The sequence below is a fragment of the Saimiri boliviensis genome, chromosome 11 (genome assembly GCF_048565385.1).
Source record: "Saimiri boliviensis isolate mSaiBol1 chromosome 11, mSaiBol1.pri, whole genome shotgun sequence".
In the NCBI taxonomy this organism is placed as follows: domain Eukaryota; kingdom Metazoa; phylum Chordata; class Mammalia; order Primates; family Cebidae; genus Saimiri; species Saimiri boliviensis.
This window is the reverse complement of record NC_133459.1, coordinates 91,040,825-91,065,429: the sequence shown is the minus strand read 5'-3', so window position 1 is coordinate 91,065,429 and position 24,605 is coordinate 91,040,825. Positions and strand designations below refer to the sequence as shown.

Sequence of the window (24,605 nt, the reverse complement as noted above, 5' to 3'; positions counted from 1 at the left end):
TGTCTTAATCTTGTGTCAACTAGAGGAAATATTTTATTCTTAAGGACTTTCTTTATGGGAACTTAGTAGTTAGTCCCATTTATTGCTCTCCTTGAATTGGTTCGTCTATGCTGGTAGCACATAGTTGCAATCAAACCTTGTCCGGTGGGCACAAGTGAAAGCGCTAAAAAAATAAATCCTTCTATTAGAAATGTAGATGATGAATTTGCAGATAATGTTATGCAGAGTTACGTTTGTTTGTTTTTGAGCCGGAGTTTCACTCTTGTTGTGCTGGCTGGAGTGCAATGGCACGATCTCGGCTCACTGCAACCTCTGCCTCCTGGGTTCAAGCAATGCTCCTGCCTCAGCCTCCCGAGTACCTGGGATTACAGGCATGCAGCACCATGCCAAGCTAATTTTCTGTTTTTAGTGGAGACAGGGTTTCTCCATGTCGGTAAGGCTGGTCTTGAACTCCCAACCTCAGGTGATCTGCCCTCCTCAGCCTCCCAAAGTGTTGGGATTAGAGGCATGAGCCTCCATGCTGGAGTGCTATGTGCAATCTCAGCTAACTGCAACTTCTACCTCTAGGGTGCAAGTGATTCTTGTGCCTCAGCCTTTCGAGTTGGCTGGGATTACAGGCATGCAGCACCACGCCCGGCTAATTTTGTATTTTTAGTAGACAAAGAGTTTCTCCATGTTGGTCAGGCTGCTCTCCAAGTACAAACCTCAGGTGATCCACGCACCTTAGCCTCCCAAAGTACTGGAATTACATGCATGAGCCACCACACCTGGCTGGGAGTTAAATATTTTAACATCTTTTTTTTTCTTTCAGAATTTGGATTGGTAACATGGAAGAGACACTTCTCACCTGCCTGAAATGCCCTTCGTTATCTTCTTCTAGTTGCAAGGGCTCTGGAACAGCCCTTACAGTGCTCCCACAAAGGTAAGTATAACATTTTAATGTAGTCCCTTGCTTTTTTTTTCTTTTTTGTGCCTATAGGGATTAGCATACATGTATGTGAAAATATAAAAAGAGTACAGATAGGCACCTGTAACTAGTTTTCTGTTGCTACCTATTAATGCATTATAACAAGTTAGTGGTTTGAAACCACAGAAATCAGGAAAGATTGGGTTCTCTGATCGGGGTCTTAGGAGGCTGAAATCCATTTATGGGCTGCCTGTGTTTTTCATCCAGAGATCAGGCTACTCTTCCAAGTTTACTACAGATGTATCGGCAGAATTTCTCTTCTTGTGGGTGGAGGACTGAGATCCCTTTTTCAGTGCTCCTGGATCTCAGCCAGGAGACACCCTGACTCCAGAGGCCACCTGCATTCTTTCTCACTTTTCCCATCTTCCAACCAACAACAGCCCATGGAATTCTTCTCCAGCTCCTATCCTCTCTCTGACTTTTTCTTTTCCTACCCACTAGAGAAATCTCTGACACTGAGGGAGTGATGTGGTTAGATCCAGTGCACTCAGGAAAGCACAACCTTTGTATTAGTCTGTTCTTGCAGTGTATAATTAATGACCTGGGTGATTTATAAAGAAAGAAGTTTAATCAGATCATGGTTCTGTGGGCTGTGCAGGCTTCTGCTTCTGGGGAGGCCTCAGGAAACTTACAATCATGGTGGAAGTGGAAGCAGGCACAATCTTCACATGGCCAACAGGAGAGAGAGAGAGAGAGAGGAGCGGGGGGAGGTGCTACATACTTTTAAGCAACTAGATCTCATGGAAACTCTCATGCGATGGCACTTGGGGGATGGTGCTGAGCCATTAGAAACCTTCCCCATGATCCATTAACCTCCTGCCAGGCCCCACCTCTAACACTCAGGATTATAATTCAACATGAGATTTCGGTGGGGACACAGAGCCAAACCATATCACTCTTTAAAGTCATATGACTGCCATGTAACAATGTAATCACAGGAATGTCTTATCAGCTTAACAGGTTCCAGAGATAAGGATACAGCATGTTTGGAGACCATTTTAGAAATTCCACCTATCACAGTTTAACTTCTATTCCCCAGACATTCACATCCCTCACAGATGCAAAATACATTCACCCTTTCACCTAAGGTTTCCAAGTTTCGTGTCATGAATGCATTAGTTCAAAGTGAAAAATGTCATGTAGCTCTAATCTGATCAAAAGTTTAAAATCTCATTTAAATCATCTACACCAAGTGTGAATGAGGCTTCTGAGGGTGTCCATTAAGTACGGATTCTTTTTTGTTTTTGTTTTTGAAAGTGAGTCTTGGTCTGTGACCCATGCTGGAGTGCAGGGGTGTGATCTTGGCTCACCGCAACTTCTGCCTCCTGGGTTCAAGCGATTCTCCTGCCTCAGCCTCTTGAGTAGCTGAGATTACAGGCATGCACCACTGGATTCAGCTAATTGTTTTGTATTTTTAGTAGAGAAGGGGTTTTGCCCTGTTAACCAGGCTAGTCTGAAACTCCTGACCTCAGGGGATCCATCCCCCTAGGCCTCTCAAAGTGCTAGGATTACAGGCATGAGCCACCGTGCCTGGCCCAAATACAGATTCTTGATATAATTCCCTTACCTCTGTTGACCTGTGAAACTGAACAAACAGCTTATCTGTCCTCAATGTGCACTGGTGGGACAGTCACAGAATAACGACGCTAGTGATTCTTGTTCAAAAAGAGGGAAAGTGGAGGGAACAAAGTCACTGATCCAAAACCATTTTGAAATGGAGCTGAGCAATGTCCAGCAGGGATTTCTTGATTGGGCTCCTCAGCCTGGAACTAACCCTCTGTGACAGGGGGCTTTGCCTCTGGGCTCTGCATATTTTTCTATCGTTATTGAAAACGTTTTATTTTTCTTCTTCCCCCACTCTTTTGGTTCTTCCCCTTTCTCATGGCGGCATCGTCCACTTAATCCTTGTTGCATCATCCCAGCAGAATTGGTCAGATATTGCCGGTGGCATGGTCCTGACCATCTTCACGAGGGGCTGTCCTTGTGAGCCCATGCTCCTCTTCACTGTCCTGACCTCTCGCAGTCATGATTCCTTTCAACTGCCCTGGCTGGCTTAGGAGAAAACCTAAGACTATGGAGTCCCAGAACAAATCTCTGCCCTCTCTATCTCCAGGAGAGGAAGAAAATAACAGGGATCTTCATGGAGAAATGACTCACATGAGGGCCTGGACTCTCCAGCAGTTAGAGCAGAAGAAAGTTTTTGAAGAAGAATGGAGGAGCTGAGAGCCCAGGCCGGGAAAGCAGGGTTGTGTGAAATGCTATTTAATCCTATGTGCTCCCTGCCCCAATCTAGCAGCTAGTGAATGACAGCTGACCGAGTATAAACACCAGGACTATACAACTGTGATAAAGGGTTTGTCCAATGAAAGGGGCTTTTACTCTTTTTGTTATCACAGTGGACATTGCTGTTTTTCATCTAAAGTTTCTGAAAGGCAGCAGTGAGCTTCTAGAGGGTGAGTTACCTGCTCTGCGCAGGGAGGCTTAGGCCAAGGCTTGTGTGTGGGATCTGCTGCCACCAAGTGGTGAAGGAGGGAGCCTGGGAGAGTCTCAGTCTTTCTGGGCTTCAGGTTCCTCATCGGCAAGGTAGGGGCTTTTTGTACCTCTCCGAGGTCACTTCCTGCTCTGTTTTCTCTGCATCTCTGAGGAATTGAGATGGTTTTCAATACTGCCTGGGACCTTCAGCTGAGACCTGACTCTGTGTGTCTCCTGCAGAAGGCTGAGCTGAGTCTACACACTGGAATCCCAGAGATCAGGGAACAGGTGGAATAAAGAAACAGCAGGTTTAGGGGATGAGAATAATCCCCAAAGGACAAGCCATTGGTAGATGAAAACCAAAGAATGGGAGAATAAGGGAAAACTGGGACAGAAGCCTGAAGGGAAATGGGCATTGCCTGTGATCATTTAAATTCTCAAGGAGCAGCATGAGCTGAGCAGTGGGGACTGGGAAACTTACTCCACAGGAATCTCCTACGTCTGTCCAGAGAGGCATAGGGTAGATCAGAGCTGGTTGATAGTGAGGGGCAGCTTCAACTCCAGGAGCGGGAGGATGTGACCATGAGCCCCCACCCCAGACCCAGGAGCCTCGACCTCGGGGCTGCCGTAGCAGTGGATGCTCTTCAGGTCAGTGTGGGTTAGAGGGAATAACCGTGCTTGGAGAAAGGTTGGAGATGTTCATTCTTAATCAAACAGCTCTGTCCTAGGTCAGGTGCCAGAGTAAGTGTCCCTTGCTTGTATATGAAGCAGTGATACTTATACTATTCTTCTGCATCTTCAGTTGAGGGAAGTTTCCCATAAATATTTATTATTTACTTTTCTTTATACTTTGCTAAGCACTTGTGATTCAGGTATTTAATGTCTCTAAAAAAACACAAGCCAGTGAGTGGAAGAACACACACAGATCATTTCAACAAGATACGGTAGTTCTACCCAACTGAGGTGTTGTGGCAGCCTGGAAGATGGGAGGGTATGTCAGAGGACATTGCTCCTAATGACAGGGGAAGGTGTAAGAGAACATTTTTTCAGATTGGCTGGGTGCAGTGGCTCACGCCTATAATCTGAGCACTTTGTGAGGCCGAGGTGGGTGGATCACAAGATCAAGAGATTGAGACTATCCTGGTCAACATGAAATGGTAGACCATTTCAGTAGAAATGGAAATCCCATTTCTACTGAAAATACAAAAAAATTAGCTGGGTATTGTGCTGTGTGCCTGTAGTCCCAGCTACTCGGGAGGCTGAGGCAGGAGAATTGCTTGAACCCAGGAGGCAGAGGTTGCAGTGAGCTGAGATCATGCCATTGCACTCAAGCCTGGGTAACAAGAGCGACACTCCACCTCCAAAAAAAAAAAAAAAAAAAATTCAGAACAGGCTTGTCTTCCTTCAAGCTCCCACAGGAGAGGATCCTGGGGCAGTGATGGTGTAGGACAGGCGCCTCTTTAGGGAAGGGGATTTGCAGCATTCTGAGAGAAAGAGCATCCTTACAAGACATAGGGGACAGAAATGTAGGTGAAAGAGTTGGAAGTTTCTAATCAATTTTATTCAGTCATGGATGAACACTGCTGAGAGGCCTCTCTGTGCTGGGCCCTTAGCTAAGAACCATGACCACAGAGGTGAGTAAAATAGGATCCCAGCTTTCACACAATTCTCAGTCTAGTGACTGGTGACTGATGAGAAGTGTAGTGATGGTGGGTTCATCGGAACCAGTGGCTGATGCCGCATGGGATGACCTCAGTGCATGGCCTGGGCCAGTGACCCTGGACTTCAGCCATATTTCAGCATCTCGAGGTGCAGTACACCAATACCTCTGCTCCATGTTGAGTCAAAGCAGTTAACACAGCCAAGGTATTCAGCCAAGGTATCACACTGGTGATATCAGTAGCTATTGACTGTTTCCAGCTGGGGAAACAAAGAAGTAAATTTAGTAAGTCTTCTAAATTTGTCCTTGCCATAATGATAAATAACTTTATCTTGATAATGAATTATATACTGGCAAATTAATTATAATTTGCCATAATGAGAAATAACTTTATGCTGAGTACTGCTGACACACAAGCCCTTGAGGACACATGCCTGAGGATTCTGATGAAGATAATGATGTCCAAATATGTACACATTTGGACCTACAGTTCAGCTTTGAAACAGTGGAAGACCCAGTTTCAAATTCAAGGTTGCTTTGAGTAGAATCCACTTTACATCTCTTTGCATGGCAATGGGGCCAATCTTCCCTAAGCTGCACCTTACAAGAAAAGGAATACTGGTAAGATTTCAGAGTTCAACAGACAGAGGTAAGTATTTTAGTGCCAGTGATTGAGATCTACTCTAACAGTGTCCAATATTATTAAATTCTTATCTTCAGATAATTTAAAATAAAATATTTAGCACTAAACTTTAGCCTCGATGACAAAAGAATTTAATCAAATTTTTATTGTTCCACAGCATCCTGTATATATCTCATATTTATTTAAAACTCTGTAAGTATGCCACTGGTCAGAAAAATGTTTTTTCACATATGTATTTATATTATTGAATACTATTTTGTAGTTCATGAGAGGTATTTAGGGAATAATAAAGAGCCACACACTGTTAATCTACTTAGCTCAATTAAATACATTGCTCCACAGAGGAACATATGTCTAAATCAATCACATTCATAGTCAAACCATTTTATATATTTGTTACCTACTATTTTAAGTAGTATTAAAAGTGTCACTAACTAGATATATCTTATGTCTTTTGTAATTATGAGCTGCTTAAGAACATGAACACATATTTACTTATTTGCACATTTTATATTGCCTCTCACACTGCTTGTTGTTTTATAAAAAATTTGCTGCAATTAAAAAGTTAATACAAACAATAAAATAAAAATGGTTTAAATTCAAAAGACAATCATAAGTTCTATCTGACATAATAAAAAGGAGGCCAGGTGCAGTGGCTCATGCCTATAATCCCAGCACTTTGGGAGGCTGAGGCGGGTGGATCACGAGGTCAAGAGATCAAGATCATCCTGGTCAACATGGTAAAAACCCATCTCTACTAAAAATACAAAAATTAGCTGGGCATGGTGGCACAGCCTGTAGTCCCAGCTACTCAGGAGGCTGAGGCAGGAAAATTGCTTAAACCCAGGAGGCAGAGGTTTCAGTGAGCCGAGATCATGCCATTGCACTCCAGCCTGGGTAACAAGAGTGAAACTCTGTCTCAAAAAAACAAAATAATAATAATAATAATAATAATAATGAGAAGTTATCTAAATAGTATATGTAACAAAAGTGTTTTTGTTGTTGTTGTTGTTGTTGTTGTTGTTTTGCTACATAAAGAAGAAAACTTCCCAAGACACACAAAGTGGATTTGAACAAATTGAAAATAAATGTTATACTCTTGGATAGGAAGACTCCAAAAAATCATGTTACTCTTGTTCAAGTCAACTGACAAATTTATAATTTATTCACTATGCTCGCTGGAAAATAATTAATACTTCCCAACCATTGTCACAGGACTTGCAGTGCTTCACTGAGGGACAAGACTTCCACGCCTACTGAGCTGAACCTGGCCACCTTTGGCAACCGGCTTTGGCCAAAAAAAGTAAGAAAAATTGATTTGTACCATTTTGCAGAGAAACTTGAAGAGCTTCATGGTGGTTTGGCCATGCTTTTCTCCAACATCTGCTTCAAAACTGAGATGGAAACTTTATCCCACATTGTGGTGTCAGAATGAGTGTCAAAGCTAATATAGATGTTAAGATGAGATTAGTAGATCATATGTTACTACAGAAGAAAGCACTGATAGTTGGGAAATTGTTGCATGGAGGTTCATTGTAATCTCTACTTCATATGTGCATTTGGAAAATTTTTAAAAGAACGTGTTTGCAAAACGCAAAAAATGAACCAGTATGACATGCTGTCATTAGAAAGATATCAATGATTTAATCTAAAATATTATTCTAGCCCTAAAAAGTCCTTCATTTAAATTGAGAAAAACATTTGATTATCAAATCAAACTTGAACCTATTTTTGTATCATGTATATGTCTATGTGAAAATTAATAATTTAAGAGAAAATATTACATATGCATATTTTAAACACTAAATATAGCTCAGGCCACGCAAAGAGAATGTCTCATTTATTCTTTAAAATTCTGTCTGTTATATATGGTTTTCTCTAGTCTCTAAAACCTCAGATTTCTATATAGAAGTAGGGTTTGATTTAAAAAAAAGTTATGTCCTTCAATTTTTATTTGGCTATAAAAGCTTACTATATTTAGGAACAATCCAGAATTGCAAGTTGGTTTATTGAATATATTTTTCACTTTCTTCCCTCTACTTTTAATGTGGTGCATTATCCTGTAAATTACATTCAGATTATCATCTCCTTAAGTTTATAAAGTGTTTTCAAAATAAAAGTAAAAAAAAAAACAATTGTAAAGTTTCTTTTTAAGATACAAACTTCATGAAACATGTTTTTTGATAAGCATGATATCAGCAACATATTTGGTTGAGAATGAAAGGCAAAGCTTTACAGAAACAGGAATATCTGAGTCAAAATTTTCTATTATTTGTTTTTATGTATTTCACAAAATGCATGTAACTGGATTAGTTCTGCAATAGATTAAATTTGTTTTCTCACAAAATAGAACTTAAACAAAAGCAGGTGCTGTTTTCTGATGGAACACTATGAACCTATTTCCATAATGAGTTTTACAGACCCATAAATCTTCAATTCACATTCTGCATTTTATAAAAGTTGTGTGCTACTAAAACCTTCAAGAAAACTACAAATTTTAAATTGGTTGTTAATTTGAGGGTCTTTGAACATTTAGACATAAAAAGATAACTTTAAATTCCATAGCATTTACAGACAAGAAGAGCATGCTATTTTTAAAAATTATTTAAACACTTTTCAAAGAAAATTTGTTTCATTAATATTTTAATATTTATTTTAATATTTATCATCAGATAATACCTCAACACCTTACCATGAAATTTAATTATATGAGTTAAATAAAATACAATTTGACGTTTAATGCTCACATTGAACTTATATCTGTTCACATAGAGAACTATACACTTTATGTATTATATTGCAAAAACATTAACAATGGAAACATATTCATGTTGCTTAAAATAGTCATGTATACACTAACCTGAATTTTTATTAATGCATCAAATGAAATAAAATAGTCTCAAATACAATTTAATATATATCTTTAGTTTTACATTTTATGTATCACAGAATGGTGCAGTAAAGTATGAAAAATATATTGAGCTGCTATCTAGGAGACTATAATAATTAAATAGTCCTGTGTCCTAAATAATCAAACTGCTCTGAAAGCATATTTGTTTTTTATTAGTGTCACATTTCTGTGTAATATTTAAATTTCCTTGAAACCCAAAGTAAATAATTTAAAGCATATCCTAATTATAAACACAAAATTGAACAATGTCAAGGTATAATTTAAAAATTTAGAACAGATTTTAAATAACAGTTGTAGATATTAACAGAAATATGGAATCAGTTACCTTTAATACTGGACTTTTAATTTTACATATTTTTTCTTGAGTTCAAAGTAGAAAATATGATGGAAGGGTCACAGGATCCTTAGGGTGTCACTTTTCCAGCTCAGAACCAGCCACTTTTCCATCTGTGGCTGGTAGCATCTTTGCTTGAGCTCTTTTCAGGTCACGGGGCTGGTTCCATCCACTAGGCCCAGCAGGCTGTGCCTGGCTCATGCTAGCAGCTCAGATTCCGTGCCTGCCAAGGGTGAGCAAGGCATAGAGCAGTGAGGTGTGTGTAAGCCAGTGTGGGTTCTGGCCACTGCTCACAGCCAGGTGTGCCAGCTGTGGCAGAGTGGGCAGCTCTAGGCCCTGGCACAGGTGCTGGCACCCAGTGAGGCTGTGGCTGGACCAGGTGTATTAAAATTAGCTTCCACTGTGGGTGCCAGGCAGCTTGGAGACACCAGAAACTGCAGAGCCTCAAAGAGTGTCAGCCCTGGCTTGGGGAGCACCTAGGTCTAGGCTTCCAAAAGGGCCACTGCTCTTCACTCTTCTCTCCTTTTAGTGATGAGTAGGGGGCATGTTTCATCCCCGTTTGTGTTATAGCTCTTTCAGTCCCATCATTTGGCTGGTCCTGAGTTTTTGTTCAACGTCCAAGTAGAATGAGTGGAAAACTGGAAGGTGAGCATGACAGAGAGAAGCTTCACTGAGCAACAAAACAGCTCACCAGAGATCCAAAGTGAGTAACTCTTTCTTGCAGCTGGTAGTACCAATGTCTGTGTGAGTCTGGCTGAGTCTGGGGTTTTTATATGCTCAGAAGGGAGGAATTGAGTGCTGATTGATCAATAGGTGGCCATGGATGAGCCAAAAAAAGCACCGTAAGTTCTCACTCCAAGCCACAGACTCCACCTGGAACTGGTAACCCATCCCTGGCTTGAAGGTTGAGTTTCAACAGGGACCCACCCTTTGTGCCCAAGAACCTGTCTGCCTGCTACCATCTGCATTCAGTACAACTCAACCCACTCTGTTTTCACAGAGGAGAACTTGCAACCCTGTGCCAAGCTGCCATTAGCCCCTTCCAGTCTCCCTCCTGTGCTCCTTGGCACCCAAAATCTGGAAGACACCAAGGCAGTGGTGGAGGATATTGTCAGTGCTGTCTTTAGTATGTGCACAACTGGCTAGGTTGCAACAGCACTCGGGCTTGACCACAGCTTTCCTCCAAAATTATTGCAGGTGCCAAGGGAAAGGCAGAGTCCAGGGAGTAAGAACAGAGACATCTGAGCCACTTGGGGGAGAGGCGCTTCCTGGTCCCCAAGAGTGCAGGGATTCTGAGTCTGGAGCTGCAGCTGGATAGCTGCAGCTGTGTCCCTGAGCCTAGCTCTTCTGCTTCACCAACTCAGCAGGGAGCAGGGTTCCCACCTGTTTCTGGCGGCTCCCGCTGGCTCCATGGAGTGTGCAGCCCTGGCTGTGCCTCCCCGACTGCAGCTGGCACCCCCACAGAGGCTGCTCCAGATAGGCCACCACTGCCATCAGAGGCAATTCTTTTAAAAACTACATTTTATTTAATGAATGATATTAAACACAAATAGCTAATTTTAGAAATATTGTGTTTTCCATGTTATAGTTACCCAGTGACTATGGAAATTAAATATGTATTACAAACTGAAAGTGAGAAAATCAAGACATAAAATTTTGTTTAGCCCATTGAAAACAAAATCAGAATATGCTTAAGTAAGGCTACCTGTGAATTAAAAAAAACATAATTATTACAACAATCTATTATGGTTATTCCTTAAGTGATTCCTAGAAGTGACAATAATTCATGCTCTTAAGCTAATGATTTCATTTTTTTCTCACAGATTAAATATAAGCATATATATTTATAACCAATTTAAAATATTTTTGACATGTGAAGTAGAACATGGCATCAATGATGATACCAATAAGAAATTAAAATATAGCATATTATATTAAAAGTTGCTGTTTATAAACATGTTGTATTATTGGTATGTCATTTGCACATTTTTTCACAACAAGTCTTGCTATGACCATGAAGACAGAAAGCACTGTAGCTATAGCAAACAGAAAGATATTTAATAAAGGAATTTAGAAACAGCTCTTATAAAACAGCTGTTTTATAGAAAAGCTGAGGAAGAAAAAGCCAAGGAAATCTGCCAGTGACTTCTAGAAGATCAAAATTTTTTAGTTAACATGGGAAGTAGTCATTGGTTTTCTCAGACTGCTGCAGCACTAGTGGGAGTATTTTGATAGACAATGTCCACAGTCACTAGCAAAACCTTATGTCTGTCATATGCATGTCCTGTCCCATGTGATTCTTTGCTGCATCCACGTGAACAGGAATGATACTTGCTTCTGTTATCCTCTCCAATGCTTTTGTTAATGCCTTGTATTTGTGGAATACAGTCTAAAATTCTGCTGACAGGAATTATGAAGAAATAGATGTTCTGGGCTTCTAGTCTCTACGACACTGGGAAAAGAATACACAGAAAATTTATTATTGAGTGGCTAAAAGACAAAATGAAACAAACTCAAAATAGTTTTTAAGGTTTATACCTTTTAAAACAATTACATGGGACCTTAAAGATACTCTACCTAAGCAATACAATCTCCATTGCAGGGTATTAATCAACACACTTAACTATGTAGTCTCTTCAAGGAAGCTCAACCATATCTGAAAAATAAAGAATTGCAGTCCATATATATAATTGTCATTAGAGAACCTTTGTTTTTGTTCTTGAGAAAAATCTGAGAATTATCTCTTCTGTGTTATTCTTGTCTCTTGTTTATAACTGTCTCTTTTTATATGCATAGTGAGAGTTAGAGCTACAAATAAGTATATATACCTTAGATCTTTATGGATTTGTGCATTGTAGACATTTTGTGCAAATCAAATGATACAATATGTGGTTCTTTGTGTCTTGTTTCTGGCATTTCACATAATTTATCCAAGCCATTCCTATTGTAAACAATGTGTTTTACTCACCTATTTAAACTAAGTTGGGGTAGAAGAATAAAGTGCTGAATATCTCAGTTACTGAACTCACTAGAGCTCTTAGTTTTCTCTTGAAGTCTGATCTAGATGGGTGGATCCAAGTATCTGGCAAATTATGTCTCTAAATCCTAATCATTCATTACTTTTCAGAAAACCTCAAACAAAAGCATTTTAGGAAATTCCTCCCACCACCTGTAGACCAGACAGTTATTATTACACACTCTAAGAATATTATGCTAGCTCCTCATAATATCCAACAAATTCTCATTCAATTTGTAGATATTACTATGAAACTGTACATTCTAAAATGGTAAGGCCAGAATTGGTCTTATTTGCCACTATATTCTCACTTTCTAATGCAATTCTTAGAACATAATACATACTACATGTGCAGCTAACAAATATATGAACAAATAAAAGACCTAACATAAAGAAATATTGCATTGAAGTTTCCAAGAACATAATGAATGAAAATTCTAAGTGACGAATGCCAACAAAATCAAGAAATAGACTGAATGCCAGATTCACAGTCTAAGAAAATATCATTATGTTTAGGTTTTAAATAATTACAACAAAATTTTATTTCATAGTGCTGATTTTGAAACTTTGCCTGGATCTTCAATTTATTAAAAAAAGATAAAGTGATAGGGAAGGAGAAAATAAAACTTAAAATGAGGAGGCTGCCATCGTTTAAACTATCATATGTTCTATGGTTTGACTCCTTTCTGTGAAATCCCATGTTGAAGCTGATGATTGCCAATTTATCAGTGTTGAGAGGTAGGGCCTACTCCGAGGTGTTTGGGTCATGGGAATGCCTTCATGTTTTTGGGGTGAGATGGGGTTGTGAAGTTTAGCTTCAGCAGGAATGAATATGTTTCTGAGAGAGCAAGTTGTTTTAAAAAAAATCTGTCTTCCTGGTTTCTCTCTCTTGCTTCCTATCTCACCACGTAATGTCTTTGAACCTGCCTGCTTCTTCTCCACTTCCTGGAATAAATGAACTCTACCAGAGTCCCTCACCAGGTCCATCTGCCCAGTCTTAGACTTTCAGTAGCCAGGATTGTGGGCATTGACTTCTTTCTATTACACAATACCTAACCTCAGGAATTCTGTTATAGAAACACAAAGTGTAATAAACCAATGTATATAGTAAATTACAAAGTAAAAGGCAGTATAAATTACTTATGGAATGGATAGTACAAAATCTATTTACATTTGAAAGAATAGTAGATAGAGAATGCAGATTTTTATAGTAAAATGAGATAACCATGTCTCAGAAAAAGAGAAAGAGAGAGAGAGAGAGAGAGAGAGTTAGAAAGTAGTAAAATAATTTTCAGCATAGTTTGCAGAATAAAGGTGGACTGAAATATGAACACATCTTCAAAAAAAAAAAGAAAGTGAATCAAATTTTGGAGCATATTCATAAAATAAATGTGGACTGAAATGTGAAGACATTATAAAATCTATAATATTCTCAACCCCAGGAAATCAGGGTTCATTTCTCACAGATAATCAGTCATGTGAAGTCTTTCATTGAACCTGTTAAGCTAAGAGCCAGATCTCCCTAATCTATGGAAGCTTATTTAAAGCTTATTTGACAGGCATCACTGAACAAAAGGAAAGTTGAGTCCTGAGTGGGTGTACACCTGGGTGATTGGGAAAAATGTTGAAGCCAGAACATAGGGGTTCAGTCCTTTATACTTCATCTTCCCAGTGTCCTCACACAGCCTCATTAAGTCTCCCATTTTTCTGTGGCTCCACTATAAACTGGCTGGGGTGTCTGCCTCACATATTCTGAGGGTGACTGAGAACCACCATGGCTCTCCAAACTAAGACTAGGAGACACAGCAAGGCTTAGGAGCCTGGGGGAGCAGCCTGTGGTGTCATTTGAGATGTTCTGGGAGCTGAAAAGTAGCATTGTGTCACAACTGTACAAATTGAGGACAACATACGGGAAAGTGATTCACAGGCTAAAGCCCAAGTCCTAGATTGTGGATCCCTTAGCCGAGACCTTCAGCATTTTCTGCTTTCTTTTGAGGCAGGATGGAGAGCTCCAGTGATCCTTGAGATCTGTGACTGCTGCATGTCATGATCATGGCATCTTAGAACCCTGAGTGTGAGAACCAGATGAAACCTCCGTCCCAGATGATATGCAAATGTGTCCTTTCTCTAATCAATCTTCTAATGCAAATGTTAGAAGTTGTAAAGCACTTTGTTAAATTTTTTAATTTTTTAAAATTTTACTTTAGGTTCTAGGGTACATGTGCAGATCATGCAGTGTTGTTGCATAGGTGCATACTATATGTGGCATTTCTCCCCCATGTTATCCCTCCCCACACTCCCTACCTCCTGCTGTCCCTCCCCTAGCCTCCCCCAACTGCCCCCAGTGTGTGATGCTTCTCTCCCTGAGTTACATGTTTGCATTGTTCAACACCCGCCTGTGAGTGATAACATGTGGTGTTTCGTTTTCTGTTCTTGTGTCAATTTGCTAAGAATGATGGTTTCTAGATTCATCCAAGTCCCTACAAAGGACATGAACTCATTGTTTTTCATGGCAGTGTGGTATTCCATGGTGCATATGTGCCACATTTTCTTTGTCCAGTCTATCATTGATGAGCATTTGGGTTGGTTCCAGGTCTTTGCTATTGTACACAGGGCAGCAATGAATACACATGTGCATGTGTCTTTATAGTAGAACGATTTATAGTTCTTTGGGTTTTAAAATGCTTTTTCTGGCACTTTCACTTACTGCTATCTTAAATTTGGGTTCTCTCTCAATGATTTGCTCTTTTTTTCCTTGCCTCCTCATAAGTTTCTATTATTTCTCTTATTCCCATTTATTTGCTTTTTTTTTTGGCTGAACTACCTTTACAGTTTATCTGTCTTATAGCTGTTTGTTTAAGTAAATTTTAACCATTTTGCAAGGTACTGATACAATTATTTTATATAGGTACAGGATGTGTGTGTGTGTGTGTGTGTGTGTGTGTGTGTGTGTGTGTGTATACACAATTACTGTGTATATATCAACACTATATTATGTAAATATATGCATAACACACCCATGCAGTCCACATCCACACACATTGCTTTGAGAAAGGCACTTTGTTCTGGGAATGAGGCTTATAAGCAGTGGGTGTGGGAATCAAAGTGAGGCAGTTTAACTTCAAGACATTGCTCTAAACCATGACACCATATTACTCTCAGCTGTCTTTTTCACTTTGGATACTGATATACAACAGACACTTCATGCTAATTCCGGGAAATGATCATTTTGAAATGTGCAGGAAATGTTGCCTGTTCCCTTCTTTATCTGGATCCCTTCTTTACTATGACTTTGCTTTTTCTCACCTAGGATTACTTTTCTGACACATGCATGCGTACATCCCATTAAAGTAAGAGAGTTTTACTTTGTGTAAGGCACTGACAGAATCTCTCTTTCTCCATATACACCTGAACGTGACTGTCCTCTTTCTCCGTTCCAATTGTTTAACCCCAAATACCTTTTACCTTTTCAGATGTCACAAGGATGTGACTGAGTAGTTTCAAGGGCATCCACTTTTGCTTCCTCCTCCTGCCTTTGAATCCTGCATCTGCATTGCTGGGTCTCAGGCCAAAGAGGAAACCCTTGTTTCCCATTCCAGGATATTTTGATGACCGACTTTTCTTATGTTGTGAATTTGAAGGACAAGGGCAGATAATGAGAAATGGATAGACAGGGACCTGTGTTCCGAGACCTGGGCCAGAAGACTGATGGAGGTGGAGAAGAATCTCAGTGATTCTGGCAGGCATCATGGATCACTAAGGGCCAGAGGAGTGGAACATATGGGCACAGGGTGAGAGGCCTGTGACAGGACACAGCCTATCTCCTTCACAGCAGAATGTTAATAGGCATTAGATTTTAATAAACAGAGAACATATCTCTGAGTCAGCATCAAAAATTTCTACAGTCCAGAAGAAGGAATAGCCACAGCACCTAACCTCACCTTCCCTTGTGAGTATGGGAGTCACAGGGCAGTGAGAATGGAACAGCTTGTATCTGAGGTTAAAGCCAATGTTTCTCTCTCTTTAGTCCACACTTACAGTAAGGTCCATTGGATGCCGTGGCTACAAGTTTCTGAACTTCTGGCTTTTGAAGGAAAGACTTTCTCACCCTCTATGCTGAAGGTATTCTATGTATTATGGAATCTGGTTAGTGGCTCTTATCATCAAGAAATCTTGAAAAGTACAAGGCACTCAGAAGGCCTACATTAATAGTTTCCAGCCACTTAGAGACATCAGAGGGGTTCCTGCCAAGGGTGCACTGACCTTTTTCATCTCACTGTCCTAGAGTTAGTGGGTCTGACTCTGGTCATCTTGAAGGAGGTGGATCATCCTTCCCTCCCTCTACTTCAGCATCCTGTGCATCCTCCTCAATGGTTTTGCCATGTTGTTTTCATAATGATTGTCCAGTTGATACTAAATCTTGAGAAAAAATTCCAAAAGAATATTTAATTCTTTTTTGGTCTCATATGTCAATTGCCCTTTTACACGAATCTGGGGCAGATCTAAGGGGCTTCTTAGATCTCATGTTTTATAGCACCACAGTCTCTGGATGTAGATCCTCAATGTCCACTTCTTAAAGATACATTCCATCCCACATTCTCTTCCTATGATGTAACTTCAAGACTGCTACTGTTGAATGTTCTAGTCCCTTTACTTTGTGTAGTGTTGTGACTATAGCTGATGTTTTACTCTAGCATAATAACACTTCTCCTGACTCTGTGGGAATCTTCACTGTGGAAAGGTAACTAACATGCTATGAGCAAGCCCAAGTGGCTACCTGAAGAGGCCCTTTGAATATATTCGAGGTAACAGCCCCAACTGAGGAACCCCAGACATCAGTCAGGATCATCTTCTAGACTGGGAGTAGAACATCTGTTGCCATTATTTAATTGGTGATCATGAAAATGACCATTTGGTAGGTAGACAGACTCAATTGACTCACTAGAATCTGGGTTCTTATCAGAACTGGGTTTTGCTTGTTTTGTCTTGTTTTCTTTTTTCCTGACACTAATGTGTTCCCACTGTAACATGAGGTGATGATGTCTCAGGTCTAGGTTATCAGTGAGAATTCACAATCTGTGTGAATTTTAAGTATAAACACATGTTAAAGCAGACAGTCTGCTCCTCTGTCTATTTTCTCCTGGGTGATGCTGTTTGCTTTTTTAAACAGCTACAGAAGTCAATGTGGGTTAAACCTTTTGGGTTCTAGCTCAGGCATTGCTGGCAAGTTCTCAGAGGAGCAAGGCTCCTCAGGCTGCACCATTTGGCCCATGTCTGCAGATGGCTGTTCTATCTAGGTTTTTGTAAGTTCACTCTGATGTTCACACAGTGATAAAAATCACTTAATAATGCATTTCTCAGAATGTGTTTTTGTCACCATAGGACACATGCCTGTTAAATCCTCATTTTTGCCCAAAGATTCAGTGACAATTTAGGTGTAAAATAAATGTTCCCCCTAAAGTGATGAGGTGCAGACTTTATTGTATCAATAGGAGGGAGCTCCCACACTTGCAAATGCATTGTACAAAATCCTGTCTGTCCATGATGTGCAAATTATGTTCCTGCCTGAGATCATTCAGCTGGAATCACACACCCACATATTTCCAGAATTCCATCCAATAAATTCACAAAGCAGTTGAAAATCACAATATACATTTTAGGTAATGGGCCATCAGAGATTATTTTAATTGTAGAAAAGCATACAAAAATATTTTGCATTTTACGTATTTTTTATTTAACTGTAATAAAGTGACACTAAAACAGAAAAAAAGCCCGAACAGTATGATTCCTTTGCTTGAACAGTGAAGGACTCCCTTGTACATGCAGTTCCCAAACAGTCAGCTTTCTTTATCTTGATCATCTGTGGCCAGTGTAAAAGAAAGGCCTGACAGGGAATTTTAAGGAGCCAGCTGGGTAACGCCATATGAGGGAATTCTTGGCTACATTCAAAAAACTCAGACTTCCACTTTCAAAATCCAGAAACACACCAACCTGGCCCAGAGGTTTCTCTACATAGTGAGGAAGCATTGGAGAGCTGGTCAAGAGATGGAAATGATGACTCACCTTCACACATAAAAGAAGAAATATGTCCACAGATGTAATCATGGTGCCATTCTTCCTTGTCTGGGAGTCCTTACAGACACCCAGAGCCCAGTCCCAAGAGTCGTCCACATCCAGCTCCTAATAGTGTTTCCCAGAGGAGAAGGCCTGGGCTCCCCATGCAGCAAAATAGTCAGGTCTGTCAGAATTCACAGATCCACCTTCCTGTTCAGGTCTAAACATCCAACTTCTCGCATCCTCAAACAGGCTGATATTGTGATTGCTTACTTCATAATTGAAGGAAATTTCCACTGTAGAAAAAAGAGAACGTTCCAGCGAAAAGCAGCTTCTACATTCTTAGGTTCAGATAAGAAAGAGACTCTCACTAGAAACCACAGGTCAAGATTAAAAGGCAACTTTTGTCTGGAAAAATGTTGGAATCAGAGGGTATTAGGATATCTGCATAAGTACATGGCCAAACTACAAGGACCACAATTTCTATAAACTCAAAAATATAAGGGGAGGTTTGTCATGCCTAAGTCTAGTCAGCTACTTCTTATAACAACTGAAAAACTGGAAGCTCTTGCACTGCATCCAAGTCCATGGCAATAAAATATATGTGCATTTCCTCTTCCCTGTCAGGGAAGAGCAGGAGGCTGGGGACAGGAGATGAGGTGGAGAGCCATTCTTACACCTAAATAAATTATCACTTTGCCAGAAATATGATCTGCCACTTAAGTAAGCAAATTCATACTTAAAGAGAAAATCTGAATCCATCTTCTGGAAAGTGCAGATTCCTTGCAGGAATTATCTGACTTTCATGCTGGATTTCAGCACAGACTTCTTTTATCTGCCTGATTGATCATGATCTGTCCTGGAGTTCTATCTAAGGGCTCATCAACCACCAAATCACTTTCCTATTGTTTGCAGATTCTCAGATTTGCATTGTTATTTAAGTTACTCATGGGTGTTTTGGTTGATTAAAATGCACATGATTAAAATTACAAATGCTATGAAACTTCACCTGAAGTTTACTTAAAAAAAAAACACTGTCACCAAATCACAATCATTAACAGCACTTAATTTGAAGTTGAAATGTCCTGAATTAACTCAGTTCTGTATACCTCATGTAATACTTGTATACATGAAATTTTGTCAGAGAATGTTTCTAAGTCCTAAGGAGCCATTCTGCATGTTTTATGTTTTTCTAAGTAATTTGTTATATGGCTGATTCTTATTACATTTTACCAGCTTTTAGTTTAGTCTCTTTGATGATAGTGAAACTATAAATATAAAGACATATTCACAAACTAGTTTCTTCCAGATGAAATATCATTACACTAGGAAAACTGCCCATAGAAACCATACTTGAAGACATTACATGTTTATCCCAGCAAGACGGCGACACTCACCTCGGAAGCGGTTGAGCCTGTGCACCAGTCCAGTGATGGGCCCTGCAGTTAACTCTGGATTCACAGGCTGGGGCATGTGCAGCAGCACGGACTCGCTCCTGCAAGGAAGCAGGTGCAGTTGGTTAACCTTTCTGGTGTCTGTGTTTAAGAAATAGATTCCAACAGGAAATCCTTCATTCAAACCCACTTCTGATATTGTCATGTAACTCCACAATCCTAGGATGGGTTTATGGCTCTCTTAGGGAATCTTTCTAAGGATTCACTCCATTTCTAACCTACTACCACTGAAAGATAATTGCCTCTCTCTCTATCTGCCACCAAATAGTTTGTTTCTAATTATGATTCTGAATCTTAAAATTAGGCAACTATATCCTAGTAACTTCTACATTGAACTCTTCAAAACATTACCCCCTGAGTCACTTGGGAAAGTAAGAAAAGATTAAAATCTGATACAGGGCATAAGAAAACATTCAACATAACACACAAACACCTGAGTACACACACATACACACACAATCACACTGACACATTATGTTAACAAATTATGTTTTCACTTTGTTGAAAACAGCTTGATGTTTTTCATAGCACACCTTGTGCTTCGGCCTGCAATGATGACCAAAAACATACCTTGCCATGATGTCTCCCAAATCCTGTAAAGAGAGAGAGAAAAAAGATACTTCTTTAGAAAGTTGTTATTCTGGCTGGGTGTAGTGGCTCATATCTGTATTTCCAACGCTTTGGGAGGCCAAGGTGAATGGATCACCTGAGGACAGGAGATCCTGACTAGCCTGGCCAACATGGCAAAACCTCATCTCTGATAAAAATACAAAAAAATTAACTGGGTGTCATGGTGCATGCCTGTAGTCCCAGCTACTGGGGAGGGTGTGGCAGGAGAATTGCTTGAACACAGGAGGTAGAGGTTGCAGTGAGTTGAGATTAGGCCACTGCACTCAGACTGGGTGACAGAACACACTCCGTCTCAAAAGAAGGAAGCAAATGAACACACAAGTTGTTAGATTCTACCTGTCTAGTCTTTAGGTTTTGAAAACTTTCGAAGTACTACATACTATCACTGCAGGTCTTTTAAAATGTATTCTCATTTCTCACATTAATACCAGTAAGACCAATTGACAGAATCTGTTTCTGATAAATTCAGGACCCTGGATCTGAGTGAGAGAGAAAGGTTGAGTAGTGACTGTGCATTGCTGCAGCTGTCTACAATGTGGTCTTTTTCAGGGCTAGTTCCTGAGGGGTAATGTGGCTCAAGTCAAGGGCATTTCAAACCTAGGACTGCCCAAAAAAAGGAAGAAGGAAATGTTAGTTTCTTCATAATTTCTATGTATCATCCAACATAGACAAAAATATTATTTTCACATGAATGTTTTCTCTTCCAGAGTTTTAATGAAATGAACTGGAGAAGAAAGCTTGAGGTGGAAAATGTTCTGTGGAAATCTATCTGCACAGCTCCATAAAGCTTTGTTTCTATGATTAGGTTAGGAGTTGTAGTTTATCTCTATAACTAGGTGGGAATGTCTATCACCATCAATGCAGGAGATGAAGTATGTCTTTGGTACCCAATGAAAAGCAAAGATGTAAATGTCAGCTAATACGAAGTGTCTCAAGGGACATCCTCAGTTCTTACCTGGAGCAGCTCCACATCTGGTTTATGACACATTTCCATTAGTTCCCGATACATTTCTTTCAAGTGCTGCTTCTTTTGATGCATGTTGATGCAACTTCTCTGGAGTTGTGAAAATATCTCTTGGTGTTCCTTGCACAGTCTCTCTAAATGTTGTTTTTCTTCCTTATGAATAACTGGATGCAGCTTCATATACTCAACCCTGATCATCTGTGCACGAAGAAGTGCATAGGCCTGGAGAGACATGGATTTTGTAGGTTACATACCCAGGTCTACGTCCACCTCACAGAACCCACTAATTCATCCTGACCTTTCCTTCGTTTAATTTTCATTCTTTACAAACACTAGGATAAGTTAAAAAGATCTTCCTTAGGGGAGACCAGGATGGTTGAAAGGAAGCTTCTCTGGAGTGCAGCTCCCACTGAGTGAGACACAGAACCAGAGTGATATCCACAGTCCACCCATCTGACAAAGGGCTAATACCCAGAATCTACAAAGAACTAAAACAGATTTACAGAAAAAAAACCAACAAACCCATCCAACAGTGGGCAAAGGATATGAACAGATACATTTCAAAAGAAGATATATGTGAGGCCAAGAAACATGAAAAATGCTCATCATCACTGGGCATTAGAGAAATGCAAACCAAAACCACATTGAGATACCACCTCACATCAGTTAGAATGGCGATCATTAAAAAATCAGGAGACAACAGATGCTGGAGAGGATGTGGAGAAATAGAAATGCTTTTACACTGTTGATGGGAGTGTAAATTAGTTCAACCATTGTGGAAGACAGTGTGGCAATTCCTCAAGGATCTAGAAATAGAAATTCCACTTGACCCAGCAATCTCATTACTCGGTGTTTACCTAAAGGACTAGAAATCATTCTATTATAAAGACACATGCACACATGTGTTCATTGCAGCCCTGTGTACAATAGCAAAGACCTGAAACCAACCCAAATGCCCATTGATGATAGACTGGACAAAGAAAATGTAGCACATATACACCATGGAATACTATGCAGCTATAAAAAATGATGAGTTTGTGTCCTTTGTTGGGACATGGATGAACCTGGAAACCATCATTCTCAAAAAACTGACACAAGAACAGAAAATCAAACACCACATGTTCTCACTCATAGGTGGATGTTGAACAATGAGAATATGTGGACACAGAGATGGGAGCATCACACACTGAGGTCCATTGTGGGTGCTGGGGGGAATAGTGGGAGGGAAGGTAGGAGGGATAACGTGGGGAGAAATGTCAGTTATAGGTGATGGGGGATGGGGGCAACAAACCACCTTGCCATGAATGTACCTTTGCAACAATCTTCCATGACCTGCACATGTACCCCAGAACCTAAAAAAAGACCTTCCTTCAAAATGTTTATAATTCATCAATTCTTGAACACCTGCATAAAAGCCCTTTAGATTTAAATGTTTAAATATATGTCCTCTCAAATCTGAAATACCACTAGAAAACAAGTAAAATTTATCATTGATTGTTACATCATCATCAACAATATATATATTTGTTACTCAATTAGTCTGTAGCCTCAAATCTTTGTACTTCACAGCCTAAACAGTCATTCTTAGTAAATGTTGTCAGTATATTCTAATCAGGGTCAGAAGCCATCACACAAAAACGATCTCAATAAACATTGTAGCCCCCATCTCTGAAACTGACTACCTCTGCTCTGTCTCCTCCCTTCTTCTGTCTAAAGCTACAGTCTTACCTCACCATTCTAAGAACATGAATCTCCATTCCATTGTGTTTCTCCTCCCAATATTGACAAACTATTCTCTCACTCCCCTAGTCATTTTCGTTTCTTCTCCTCAGCTTTTCATCATGTTACATTTTCGCCTACTCAAACAGCCATCATGGTCTGGGTCCTTTGCTATCAGATTTCACTAGCATGGGCATAGTTCTTAAATTACTGTTTCCACCCACCTTTTTCCCTAGGAGCAACATCATATTTACTGCTAAATGCCTTTATTTCTCATTTATGTATTATTTAATCAGTATTACATAATTCATCTCATACAGAAACCTCTGCCTGAAATACTGATTAATTTTAAGCACATACTGGCCTCTCAGAATTTACATATATATATATATATATATATATATATATATATATATATATATATTTACTTATCTGAAAAACATTTCCAGAACACCTGAACAATTGTTATGTTGAACAGTCAGGTTGTTTTCCAGGCTATAAATAAACATATGACAAAATCTGGCATATGAGAATTTCAACTCAAGTTGCTAATATAAATGTTCTCGGCATGCCTGTCTCAAACATGTCCTGAAGACACATGATCTCATACTTACACTCCAGAGGATGCTTGTTTTTTCCTCCTCACTTAGATTTCTCTGATTTTCTTGAATTTTTTCCCATAAAATCCTCATTTGCTTTAAGAGCTTCTCCTGCAAAAGAATTATGAGGGTGAGCAACAGAAAATCAAATACCATAGATTCCATACTCTGAGTGAGATACGCAGGCAAGGGTTAAAATGTATGAACAGACTAGAGAGAGGAAAATAAACCAAGTTTTTTCACTGCTCATCCTCAGTATTTTCAAATCTGAGGTTTCAGATGTATAACAGTTTAGGGAACTGGTGAGTGAAGATTTCTTGTAACCTAGGTAATGATCAGTGAAACACCCTTCCACTATGCTGGCCGCCTGCTTTTGTCATTTGTCCAGTAATATTAAATATATTTCCAAAATGTATTTTCTTTGTTCTTGTAGTTTTGGTAGCTTTTCGATGCCTTTAGTGTTATACTGTAGAGTCAAAGTAATAGTGACATTCACTTAATCACCCTCTTTTTGGGTGCAGGCTTTGTGAAGGCAGGTATAGTTGCATATTGAATTCAAAATTTCATCATTGGTACCTCCAAAAGCACCTGGCACTCAGTAAAGGATGGAGTGATCACCACAATGGTTCTCATCTCCCTTCTCATCTCTTTAACTCCTCCACCCTCCAGCCTGCAGGTGATCCCAGCACTGTGTCTTACCCGGTGTTCTTCAGCTGCCCCTTCAATGGGACAGTGTTTGTGAGCCCCGTGCTCCTGAGAGTTAGAGCACAGTGAGCAGAGCAGACTCTTGTCCGTGGCACAGAACATCTTCTTTGTTTCCCTATGGGTCCCACATACTTGTGTCTCAGAGCTCAGGAATTGCCAGACACTGGCTTTCCTGGCAATCGTCACTAAATTCTTCAGAAAAATGTTAGTTTTGAAATCCTTTTGGTGTGATGGTTCCCTGCACGCAGGGCAGTTGGCAGGACTTTGGGCTTCTTCCCAGGAAAGGCAGAGGCAGGGTCTACAGAAGCTGTGCCCACAGCCTATGGTGACAGGGTCTACCAGGTAGTTCAGGCAGATGACACAGGTGAGTTCCTTCTGGAAGGCCTGTGGGAAGTCTGAGTCCATTTTCCTGAGGGAAGAAAACCACAAGAATTTAATCTTCTGCCCTGGAGAGACAAAGATCCAAGCAAAGTTTCA

At 39.9% G+C, this 24,605-nt stretch overlaps 1 protein-coding gene and 1 pseudogene across 8 annotated transcripts in view; one reads left to right on the top strand and one right to left on the bottom strand.

Moving 5' to 3' along the window:
* The window catches only part of LOC141580302 (tripartite motif-containing protein 64-like), a 61,063-nt gene that overhangs the window by 11,831 nt on the left and 24,627 nt on the right, over window positions 1-24,605 (top strand). For 3 of the 8 annotated variants that reach the window (XM_074381170.1, XM_074381169.1, XM_074381171.1), the window contains 2 exons: window positions 812-922; window positions 6,958-7,045. In XM_074381170.1, coding sequence (XP_074237271.1) covers window positions 828-922; window positions 6,958-7,045 — 183 coding nt within the window. In that variant the 5' untranslated portion in view covers window positions 812-827. The other 5 variants (XR_012512496.1, XR_012512497.1, XR_012512498.1 and 2 more) reach the window with 4 other exon arrangements.
* On the bottom strand, window positions 17,851-24,536 carry LOC141580303 (tripartite motif-containing protein 43-like; annotated as a pseudogene).